Raw genomic sequence first — 12,068 nt, forward strand, 5'->3', positions numbered from 1 at the left:
CTTATAACTACACTTAAGAAATATCATGGGCAGTATATTTGCTATGATTTTGCAATTTGTCACAGCCTACTTGGTTTTTAAACCATAGTATGTGTTTTAAGTTCTCCATTAGAAGCTCCTTTCTACTCCATACTATTAAAAAAAGTAATTGGTTATTTTTAAAAACCATGTACAGTAGAACCTAGGTGATTAGTTTCTGGGTACAAATTCGCAGCCAGATGCTGAATTTATAATAATAAAAAAGCTACTTGATATGACTTCCTTCAGGGCATCTCTTCTCTGATCTGCTGGACACCTCTGTAGTTGCGCACAGCTGATCAGAGAAGTCACACCCTTTGAAATAAAAGCTCCAGCAAGCATCTTGGAATGCACTTTGCTGTGGCTCTGTATAGTCCTGGATACTTTAGAAACTTTCTTTTATGCAGCAGTGGGTAAGAAAGCTAATCCTGCAAAGAAGTATCTCAGTCCTATTGTACTGAGTAAGGTTTGAATAAGCTTTTTATTGTGTGGGGAAAGTGAGCATTTTTACTATTGGATACGGTCCAATTCATTGTCCATTTTTATTTTTTTTCTAGATTGTCCATGTCATCAATTAATGTGTTGCTAAATAAACTCTTTGAATTTATTGCCAGTGACTATAAATGCTTTTTTTTCAGGCTTATTAAAAATTGAAAAAATTATAACAGTTCTACCTATAATAGCTGCAATGAATGTGGGTGCCCTGACTGCCTACCCAAATGTAATTGCAGAATTAGTCTGTTTCTACTTGTAAACAATATATTTTTATGTTTTTGGACCTTAAGCCAATGTCTTTTGATTCCTTTTAGAACACCTCTTCATGCAGCAGCTTTCACAGATCATGTGGAGTGTTTACAGCTTCTCCTTAGCCACAACGCTCAAGTAAACGCTGTAGATTCTTCTGGGAAGACACCTTTGATGATGGCTGCAGAAAATGGGCAAACCAATACAGTTGGTAAAGAAAAAGTTCTGTTCTAGTTTTACTCTTGATATTAGTGTTGCATTGTTCCTGTAAAACTACCATGCATTATGTAGTCAGGCATTTTTGTTTTTTTTAATTAAAAGTGTATTTAGGTTTTCACCTTTCTTTTAAAAGAGATTTAAATCAGTAATAACTTTAGAATACACTTAACTTTTTCATTGATGCAAACTTTCTTCCTTCAGAGGTGCTTGTTAGCAGTGCGAAGGCTGATCTGACCTTGCAAGATGGTAGTAAAAACACTGCACTTCATTTGGCTTGCAGCAAGGTGCGTATGCATTTTGAGACTCAATTGGTGTGTTGTTGTTAATGAAAACTGTCCAAATATTAAGTCTTGCTTGTAAAACTCCACAAACTACTGTAAAAAGATATACAGAATAATTTTCTAAGGATTATATGTTATGACACACATTTGCTGTATGTTTAGGGTCATGAAACTAGTGCCTTGTTAATACTGGAGAAGATTACAGATAGAAACCTCATCAATGCCACCAATGCAGCCTTGCAAACGTATGTATGGCCACGGAAAATTTTTCATGGTTCAATTTTCAAAATGTTTTTGGCTCTTACTAAGACTTTATTTTCATGAGGAAAATGCATTTTTTTAGAGTGAGTTTTCTCAGTTTTTGAAAACCATGTAATACAAGAATATTTAAGATGCATTTTTCATTCCAGCTGTATTTAAAGAAAGAAACACATGCACACGCACATGCACACACCCAAGTTAAGCAAAAGAGATTCCAGAAAAACCTTATGCTTCCAACTCAAGGATTCTGTGTTTTAATTCTGTATAGGCATCTTTTTTCTGGTTTAAAAAGAGAGTTACAAAATACTAATTTTGTGTCATGTCTGTGTCCATGTGTGTGCTTAATATATATTATAGTACAGTATATTATAGTGTATATAATACACATAACAAGGAGTTGGCCTCTGGCTCATCTCATCTTATTCGCAGTGGTCAAGCAACAGCAGAGAGAGGTTTGGGGCAGAAGGGCATCCCAAAGGTGTGGGAGCACCTGAGGACTGTCTCTCAAAGGCATACCCAGGCAACATTTGGGATCGGGGTGTTTCACGGTGGTAAAAAGAAGTAAATCATTGAAATAGAACAAGAAATTCAGATTTGTTTTTCCACTTAAAGCCATGTGACTAGCACCTTAGGTACTTCCTAAAGATTCTTTCTTAAAGAAACACTAAAGCTATTTTGTCAGCCTAGCTATCAGGGAAATTGGTAATGTAAGCAGCATTTCATTCCTCAGTTCTCAGTACATCCTGTAGTTCTGTGAAGAAGGGGTTTTAATAAAAATGGCTTCTCCTGCATTTTTTCCAAGATCAGTCAGCCTGTGATCTTGGTGGTACAGAGCAAAATTGCTTTAAATTGCTTTAACGGTGTCTTTGAAATCAGAAGAAAAGATTGACATCAGTGGCATTGCGGAATTGAGAGTTTAGCTTTTCTCTCTTGCATTTCTGCATCCCTGTTGAACTATCGCATGTCCCTTTGTTGCCCCAGGGATTTTCTCATAGTTCCACCTTCTGCCCATTGGAGGTTGCTTTGACTACAGAATTACAATAGCTAAGGTGCCTCTTATCCTCTAGCCTTAGATGTTGGGTAACATGCTACAAGCAGCAGCAGAGAGGAGCTTTTTGATCATAGAATCATAGAAGTAGGGTTGGAAGGGGCTTTGTAGATCTTCAAGTCCGACCCCCCTGCCTGGGTGGGAGAAAAGACTGGACTCAAATGAGTCCAGCCAGGTAGTCATCAAGCCTCTTAAAGACACCCAGGGTAGGAGCCAGCACCACTTCCCTAGGAAGTTGGTTCCAGCTTCTAGCTACCCTAACTGTGAAGTAGTTCTTACAGATGTCTAACCTAAATCTACTCTCTAATAATTTGTGTCCATTGTTCCTTGTCATGCCAGGGGGCGCTAGAGGAAACAGTGTCTCCCCTAAACCCTTCTGGTCCCCCCTAGTGAGTTTATAGATGGTCACCAGGTGCCCCCTCAGCCTTCTCTTGTGAAGGCTGAACAAGTTCAGGTCCCGCAGTCTTTCATTGTAGGGTCTGCCCTGTAGTCCCCAGATCACGCGGGTGGCCGTCCTCTGGACCCTCTCAGTGTTGTCCACATCCCTCCTGAAATGGGGCGTGCAGAACTGGACGCAGTACTCCAGCTGTGGCCTGACCAGCATCACATAGAGGGGGAGAATCACCTCCCTGGCTCTACTTGAGATGCACCTGTGGATGCACGACAAAGTCCGGTTAGCCCTGCCAACCATGACCTCGCATTTTCGGCCCATGTTCATCTTGGAGTCAATAATGACTCCAAGATCCCTTTCTGCCTCCATGCTCTCAAGAAGGGAGTTTCCCATTCTATAAGTGTGCTGCTGGTTTCTACTGCCTAAGTGCAGCACCCTGCACTTGTCAGTATTGAAACGCATCCTGTTTGTCAGCCCACTCCTGTAACCTATCCTGGTCTTGTTGCAGTATTTCCTTCCCTACCAGCGTGCTCACCTCACCCCAAATTTTGGTATCATCAGCGAATTTAAACAGGTTGCAATTCACCCTGTCGTCCAAATCGCTGATGAAGAAATTGAACAGCGCAGGCCCCAGGACCAAGCCCTGGGGGACTCTGTTGCCCACTTCCCCCCAGGTCGAATATGGCCCATCCACCACCACCCTCTGAGTTTGACCCTTGAACCAATCTGCAGTCCATCTGATTGTGTAGGCATCAATGCCACAGTCGCATAGTTTTTTAATGAGGATGGGGTGGGAGACGGTGTCAAAGGCCTTGCTGAAGTCTAGAAAGACTACGTCCATGGCAACACGTGCATCGAGGTGTTGATGATGGGGAGCTGGTTGCCACAGTACAAGGAAAGCAGAAGTGGTTGGGGAGAAAAAAGACAGCTGAGGGCCAGGCCAGAGGATAGGGACAGAAGTGGCAATCTAAGCTGCTGCAGGCTCTTCTGGTTCTTCCCTAACAACTTGGCTTCTCTACATCTTACTTTATAGTCTGTGGTGCATCAGGGGGCGGGGATCTGATGACTCTCGTTACATTCAGCAGCACAAAACTTTATTAATTGAGCTGTTTAAAAATGTTTTGTTGGCATAGAATTTATGAGTTACATTTAGTTTTTAGACACCTTGCATCATAAACTGTATCAGTGCTGTCAGCTGTGGGCCCAAATTCTAAATATTTTGGGGAGTGAGATTTCAGCTTATCTGTGCTATGCAGAGTTACTCTACTTTTTTAATTTTAGTATTTTCAGCTGATGCCAGTGGGTAGTTTTTCTTTCCCAGTTTTCCTGCTTCTTCCCTTCCCTCCATTACCTTATTCCTATTTTTGTCAATACCATATACTTTCTTTTTTTCTCCGAAGTAGAGAGGTTAGTTAATTTGAGGGTCCTTACACATTCTCATAACTGAAAATCAATATGAAACTGAAGAAAACTACCTAGTTAACTAGGTATTCTGTGAATTGTCTTGCTTAATTTCTTTTTTAAATGAAAATGTATCTTATTTTGCTAAGCCAATGATTCTTAGCCAGAGGTGTCTTGAGATCCTTTCAAGGATGCCAAGCTACCTTAGCACTGTTTGGGTTTATCTTGTGAATCATGTTGGTACACCTAAGATTTCAAATAGGAATCAATAGTATTAAAACCATTCTGACCTGTTGTGGTCTTTTAGGTATTTGCAGCAGAAGATTGCTCTATTTTTCTGCAGTCAAAAAGTGAAAACTCACAAAACATTTTCTGAAGGGTGCCTTGAGTCTAAAAAGGTTAAAATTGCTGCCTTAGGCAGTTGAAGAATTGTGATGCCTCTCTTTTGACTCTGGTTTTTGAAGATTTTGCTGTTATATGTTATGAGGTAAAGCTGACAACTTGGCTTGATGGATTGTGGTGCTTTGAAAGTATAAAGTTATATTTAGTAGATCACATTTGGTAGGTAACTAATATGTTGTACTGTATTTTTCTTTGGGTCTCTTCATTCCTTGTAAACTGAGGAAATGATTCCATCTACAGAGACAGATAGTTCTCTAGTTTCTAAAGGTCAAACTGTCTAAAAGAGAGGCATCACATTTCAACTATACTATATACAAAGAGAACATGACTACCATTCTACTGGTCCTTGTATTCTTGTAAAAGGTTATTGTCAGTGATAGGCCATATTTCCCAGATAGATCTAAACTTCAGATTTCAGTGAAGGATTACAAAAAGCTGATGTATTAGTTCTAAGACTAGGAGAACTGTTGCTGCCCATTTAGGATGATGATCTTTTTAATTTTTTTGGATGTAATATGGCACGCTTGATGTAGGTAGTAATTCCCTCCGTCACAAAGAAATATGTCGTAAGACAGAACAAATATGAGTACGTAACTTCCTGTTTTTTCATTTTAAATTGTTACTTTATCAACTATAGATTCCTAAAATATTATAATTTGTTTTGGGCTTATGTCTCGGTTTGCTTGTCTTCTCCACAGACCTCTGCATGTTGCTGCCCGAAATGGATTGACAGTTGTAGTTCAAGAACTTTTAGGGAAGGGAGCAAGTGTCCTTGCTGTAGATGAAAATGGTAAGAATAAATTCACCTTGTTTTCCAGTAAGGAACTCTTGTTTTATGCTTGAACTGCTTGGAAAAGGCAGCATTTCATTAATTTTATAATGGTTGCACCATAGGCTCCTTCCCTCAAATAAGGGCTGTGTTGATATGGCTCTTGTTAGCAAGGCAGGAACAGTGGAAAGGGCAGATGGATTTTGAACAGTAAAGCAAGTTATCAAACAAATTACTGATTTGAAATAGTCGTTTGACAGATTTAGTTTTAGCAGTACTAGAAATGATCAAAAGAGCACACCAGTGTGAGCTTGTTCAGTAGATGAATTAATGAATATGCAGTTTACTGAAATGGGTTGACTGAAGTTTCCGAGCAGTAAATAGGAATCAGTTTCCTATTCTCAGATCTCAAGTTTCTGACTTGGTAGGAGTTTTGTAGAATACAGAATCAAGAAAATCATCACAACAGAAAATCATGCTCTTGGTAGGTTATTTTTGGAGCTCTTCACATATTACACCTGTTCAGGGCCTGAGCTTGCTTCAAGTCTTCATTAATCTTTTTCAAGGGAGAGGTAAATTGAATTAAGCTGTGTAGAAACTGCAGGAGGCTTTTTATCCTTCCATTAAGAGTTGCCATGTCAAGAAATTGACACTCATGTGTGAAAAGGTTCTTGTTTCCATAGCACATATTTGTACAAATAAAAAGTTGTTTTGCACTAATATCTGATGCTTTGCTTCCTATCTGTCTTCCTATCTAGCATTTAGTGTCCACCACTGTAGTATCCAAGTGCATTCATAGGAAAGAGAGAGATTACCTGTTTTCCCTGTTGAATTACAGTAGTAAACCAGAAAAATATTAAGAGAGATGTAGATAGTTTGTTTTGATAGATTTCTGGCAGTTGAGATGCAAGTGATTTGGACTAATTTGAGATGGTAATACTTTATCCAGTAAAGCTGCTATAATATCTTCAGTTGATCAAATCCTACTGAATGAAGGAATCCTTTCATATCCTAGTACTCAAAACTTGATCATGCTGGCTTAACTCCTGAGAGGACAGACACTTCAGAGACCTGATATTTCAAACAAAACTGAATACTGTGATAAGAGAGCAAGCCTTAGTTTAAGTTTTATACATTAAAACTAGGATACAGGAACCATGTCTTCCTCAGTATGTGCTGTATGGTACCAAGCATACCATCAGCACTTCAACAAAATGGGGAGAGTGGGGCTGATGTCCCCCCCGAAATGCACACTTTTCTTTTTGTACAATAAACTAAATGAATCTATTGGATAATTCACCCCTGGTTCAATTTACCATTGTTCTGATTTCCTGATGACAACCCCTTCCCCACCCCTTAGTTAACTCCTGATAGTTGGTCACTATTTGTATTCACATTGGAGTGGCAAATTAAACGATTAACTGGAAAGTGGTTTTCTTGTAAGTAAAGATTTGCAAAATAAAGTCAATCTACTTATGTTAATCACTCCAAGGATTCATATAAAAACTACGTAATTATTTTGAGATGTCTGGATTACCAGCATGTTTCTTAACCTCATTTTTTCAGAAATTTTACTTTCTATGAGTAAGGGGAAAAAAATTGATCTTTACTCTTATGTTTCAGTTTGTGAAGGGGTGTTTCACTAACAAACATTTAATTGAAATCTTTCTAATAACTTCCTCGTAGGCAAAGATTGAAGTCATCCCTGAATTCCATATTCATTTCCACATCAATTTAATCTTCCACTGCTTTTTCCCTGCATCCAGTCTTGATGAAGCCCTCTGTAACCAAATAAATTTGAAATGTTCTGTAGAATTTTATATTAATCATAAATTCATTTTTCACTAAATATTAATGAGTTTTTAAGCAAGAAAATTTTTAGAAGCGGTTGCATGACTAGCAAAAGCATATGAGAGGCAAGGATTTCTTTGGGCAGTATTTTTATTGGACCAACTGCATAGTTGGGATAGAGCTAGACAAATTTCAAATGGAAGACATTCTTCTTCAGAAGAAATACTTCTTCAGAAAAAGAATGTAAGGCATTCTTTTGCAGAATTCAGACCTTTGAAAGCTTGTCTAACTCTATCCCAGCTGTGCAGTTGATCCAATAAAAGAGATCATTCAAAGAAATCCTTGTTCCTCGCACAATTCCTGGGCCATCACAGCTACAGCATCACTTCTAACTAGCTAAAGTATAGTAGTCTGTGGTTTTAAATGGCCTTTAACATGTCACATGTTGCTTTTGATCAACAGCATATTAGTAACGGTAGTCAGTCTTGCAGCAAAGAGATGCAGCAGCTGCATGCAGTTCTTTTTACTTCTCTTAAAAATAATTTTCTAGACTCATGATCTCTGTAGTGATTCATGACCTAGCAGTGCTCTAAAACCTTTGTTCTGATTGTATCTCAGCTCTTTAAGCTTGTTCCCACCCCCCGTACTCCCCTTCAGAAAATCCTTAATGTTAATGATGGGATGGCTTGTGCCTCAATTTGCTTTTCCTCCCTTCTCTGGGAGGATTTGTTAGGTTCATATTGAGATGATAATTTATTTTTTATTATATTAATAAGCATTCAGCTGTCATTACCTGAATGTACATACCTGGACCTTTGTAAATCTCAGGGGAGGCAATGTAGAACCAGTAGTAGACTGAGAAATATTATTTCCTTCTGCCACTAGATGACCTTGGGAAATCATGGTCACCTCACCAGTGCCCTTGTATTTAAAGGGGGGGTGATGACACTTGTAAGTGCTTAGACCCTACGTGTGAAAAGTGCTGTACGAAGAACTAGATGGTAATACAGTATTACAGAACTAGGGACTTCTCGTCGTCATAAATTTGAGTAAATATAGTAAAATAAAACACACCGGCTAAGTCCTGATCACATATTCCGTTAGTACTTTCTGTGCTCCAGTGACCTGTTCCTTAGTTTTAATCTGATACAACCCCTAGTTTCCCACTGAAAAGATACAAGTTTCTTAAAAATCAGTTCTCAAAACAGCATGGTACAAAACCTTTATTGAAAACAATATAACAGCATATTGGTCAGTGGTCATATGTTCAACAAGTTTATCAAAAATCTTACCACTTTTGAGCAGTTCAGCAAATACATACTGGTCCAGTATTTTCTGACAATAAAACTGAACTGGCAGCTGTCAAGCTAAATTCTAAAACTATTAAAAAAAAAAAAAAAAAAAAAAGTCTTTACCACATAGAACATGTGCTGAGAAACCAAGTTCCTGCCTGGATCATACCTTGTTCATTGTTTATTATTGACTTTCCTTTAAAGCTTTGCCATATCTGCATTTTTTTTTCCTGGTTACCAAATCCATGTGAGACCTTATTTCAAATGGACATTGCTGAGTTGGAGAAACCACTGGAGTTTTTCCTTCCCAAAGGCAGAGTCTGTATTTATTACAGGTGAGGGAAAGGCTCCCTTGCCTCTGGAGGAAGCCAGTTTGTGCTTGAGCACAGGCATAGCTCCATTCAAATCATGTGCCTGATGTTACCCTCATGCTTAGTGCTTTTCTGAAGTAGACCTAATCCCTGAAAGGGCAGCCTGCAGAGCAGTTTACAGGTTGGTGCTAGGCAGCACTTTTGCCAGCTGAGTAGTACAAAAGAGGCAAGTGTACAGGGCAGAAGTCAGATACCAAAGCAGAAATGTCATATATAAGTGACCGTGACCTAGAAAAACAACTGTGACCTTGTTGTGTTCTCTTGTGCACATGAGCTTGCCAACTCATGGTTTCCACTGGTTTCAAGTTAGGCACTCCAAGGCCTGCCACAACAGCTGGCTCTTTAAACATGGGGCTTTCCCAGGCCACCTGTGTAGCCTTTTTAACCCACTAAGCCAGCCAAGCTCTCATTAGCATGTCTGCTTTTATTTTATGGTGCTTTCAGTAACAAAACATACTGCTTGAAAGATCATGCCAGTCACCATGATGTTTTGGCCAACTTGACTTAGACAGATGTATACTAGCAGGAACCACCCAGTAAGAAATGAAGTCAGAGATCAATATCCTTTAAGCTTTACATGTTTTCAGTTGATTTTTGTAACGGTCTATTTAAAATAGCTCTGCATTTCCTTCACAAATAATTACTGTTTGCAGCTGGCTACCTGGAAGAGGAATTGAATATCTTATTTTGCCCAGTTAAATCTGTGACTTCAAATCCCAAACTACTTTACTTTAACTTAAAATTCTTACGTTGTCTAATAAAACAGATCCTATGTTCCTAACTCCTCTAATACTCAGTCTAATCTTCCTTCCTTCTTGTCTTCCCCACTGGCCTGTACATACTGCAGTCTGTATAGCTAATGTACGTATACAAACTGTAATCAGCTGACAGGTGTTTTGTAACAGAGCATGAAAATGATACTGGAATTTTAAAACCACATTCAATTTTATCTTCCTTGTTTGAAAGTGGTAAACTAAACAAAATGTTTTACTGTGGGATAATTATGTGGTCTTTGGGAAATTCCACCTTGTTACTGTGTTCTAAGTTAAGGCTTTTGTTTTATTTTGATTTCCAGGTTACACACCAGCTTTGGCCTGTGCTCCCAATAAGGATGTAGCTGATTGTCTTGCGCTTATTTTGGCCACAATGATGCCTGTTTCCTCCAGCAGCACATTACCTTCCCTTACGTTCAATGCCATTAATCATTACACCAACACCTCAAAAACTGTTACCTTTGATTCCTTGCCAATCATGAGGAGTGACCATAGTTCTTACTGTAGTTTCAACAACATTGGCAGGGAAGATGGCTACCCATATACAGAAGAGGATGAACTTAATGACTCAGACTCTGAGACCTATTAAGAGGCTTCTTCTGACGATCTGGAGAGTGAACAGTCGTTGGAAAGTCGGTCATGCTTTTGAACAAAACATTTAGTTTTGGATACGAAGGCGGTTAGATCCATGAGAAGAAACTTTTATTGGGGTGCATATGAAAGATCTGTGTGAGACTTTTATTTTAAAGCATTGCAAAAGAAGCATAAACACTAGGAATCCATGGCAAAAAAGAAAAAAAATAAAGAATGTCAAAACCATTTTATTTAATTGTATTTTACTGTTTTGTTTGTGGTGCCAGGAGTAATTTCTGCAGACTGTGCACCCCAGTCTATGTAAATGAATGACACTATTGTACAACAAAAAGGACACTAGATTTAAATCTTATCAATAAAAACTAAAACCATTTTGAAGGCAATAAACGAGTTTGGTACAGTAGGCATTGTTTGTGCAGCAAATTGCCAAAGGACCAAATAACCTAAAGATTTTTAAATACCTTTTTGTGGAAACTGGAATAGGTTAATTGAGGAGTTGTCTTAACTAAACCTTAATTACTTCTGGAATTGAAGCTCAGATTTTGTTTTAAATGTTGAATTTTTTTTTTTTCTTATCATCCTAAAAACTTTCAGATGCTCTTAAATGTACCATGAAAATAGCAGATGTATTTTTCAGTTTCTTTTCCTTTTAAATGAAATGGAAATGAACTTGTCATACTTTTATAATACTAAAATGAAAACCAGCTAACAAGGTGCAGTCAGGGTGATAATGTACAGTGTAATAAACAAGGGATGGGGGGAGGGAAGCGGTAATTGTTGCACAGTTTTAGATTTTTAACTTTTGGTTTTTGAATTGAGATTATTTAAAATTAAATAAAGGGTAATTACTGGGAATGTGCAAAAAATACAAATTTAAATTAAATGTCTTGACAACCTGTTGTAGCTGCAGTTTCATAGGGAATGATTTTTTGACAATTCACCCACTTTACATCATAAAATTTATACATGAAATCAAATCAGTGTTTCCATTGTAATTTTTTTTTTTTCAATCCTGGATTTGAGTTAAAATGAATTCAGATTTTTCAGTACTGAAAAGGTAGAGTGTCAGATCTGGAAAGAACTAGATATCTGTGTTGTGCTCCATTTAGAAAAACAACAAAAGCAGGTCCCTGTAATGTACTTCAAACTTGCCCTAAGATTTTTTTATTATTATTATTTATAGCAGACTACTGGTTTGTTTGTTTTTTTAAATATCTATTGCCTGAAGAATGAAAGACTGACCCACAAGCTGAAGTTTGTTTGTTAAATATGAGTATCTACTTTATCTGACTCTGCTTTAACTATAACTGTTACTTTTCAAGTGAAATTGTTTATGTACATGCAAGGAATCCTTGCATGTCCCGGCAAAGTACAAATAAATTACTACGAACCGATTCCAATTTTCCTTTTATCCTTTTTGTATTGTGTAACTGGAAACCTTGTTGCTATTGTACATTGATCAGCTGGTTTTCTGAACATAAAGTGTGGAAACAGGACAATATTTTGATCTATTTGATAATTTTGTGGGTTTTTTTGAAGAATTAATGAGCATGTACATAGAAATAGTGACTGCTTGAATACTGTAATTACCTGCACTCTTTCAGTACATCCAGATTCCTGTATATTTTACGGAGTATAATAAAACCCAGATGTGAGTTGTATTAATGAATAATTTATTTGTATCTGTGTACCATACTTAAAAACTAATGGCAA

At 37.8% G+C, this 12,068-nt stretch overlaps 1 protein-coding gene across 4 annotated transcripts in view; it reads left to right on the forward strand.

The window, feature by feature from the left end:
- ANKRD28 (ankyrin repeat domain 28) overlaps window positions 1-12,016 on the forward strand; it is a 183,108-nt gene extending 171,092 nt beyond the window's left edge. For all 4 annotated transcript variants that reach the window (XM_090046615.1, XM_090046614.1, XM_090046612.1 and 1 more), the window contains 5 exons: window positions 828-973; window positions 1,183-1,265; window positions 1,425-1,507; window positions 5,464-5,555; window positions 10,064-12,016. In XM_090046615.1, the coding sequence (XP_089902741.1) occupies window positions 828-973; window positions 1,183-1,265; window positions 1,425-1,507; window positions 5,464-5,555; window positions 10,064-10,350 (691 nt within the window). In that variant the 3' untranslated portion in view covers window positions 10,351-12,016. The remainder of the gene's footprint in view (window positions 1-827; window positions 974-1,182; window positions 1,266-1,424; window positions 1,508-5,463; window positions 5,556-10,063) is intronic.
- The last annotated feature ends 52 nt before the right edge of the window (window positions 12,017-12,068 follow it).

The sequence above is a fragment of the Crocodylus siamensis genome, chromosome 5 (genome assembly GCF_052110815.1).
Source record: "Crocodylus siamensis isolate JL-2025a chromosome 5, ASM5211081v1, whole genome shotgun sequence".
NCBI lineage: Eukaryota > Metazoa > Chordata > Crocodylia > Crocodylidae > Crocodylus > Crocodylus siamensis.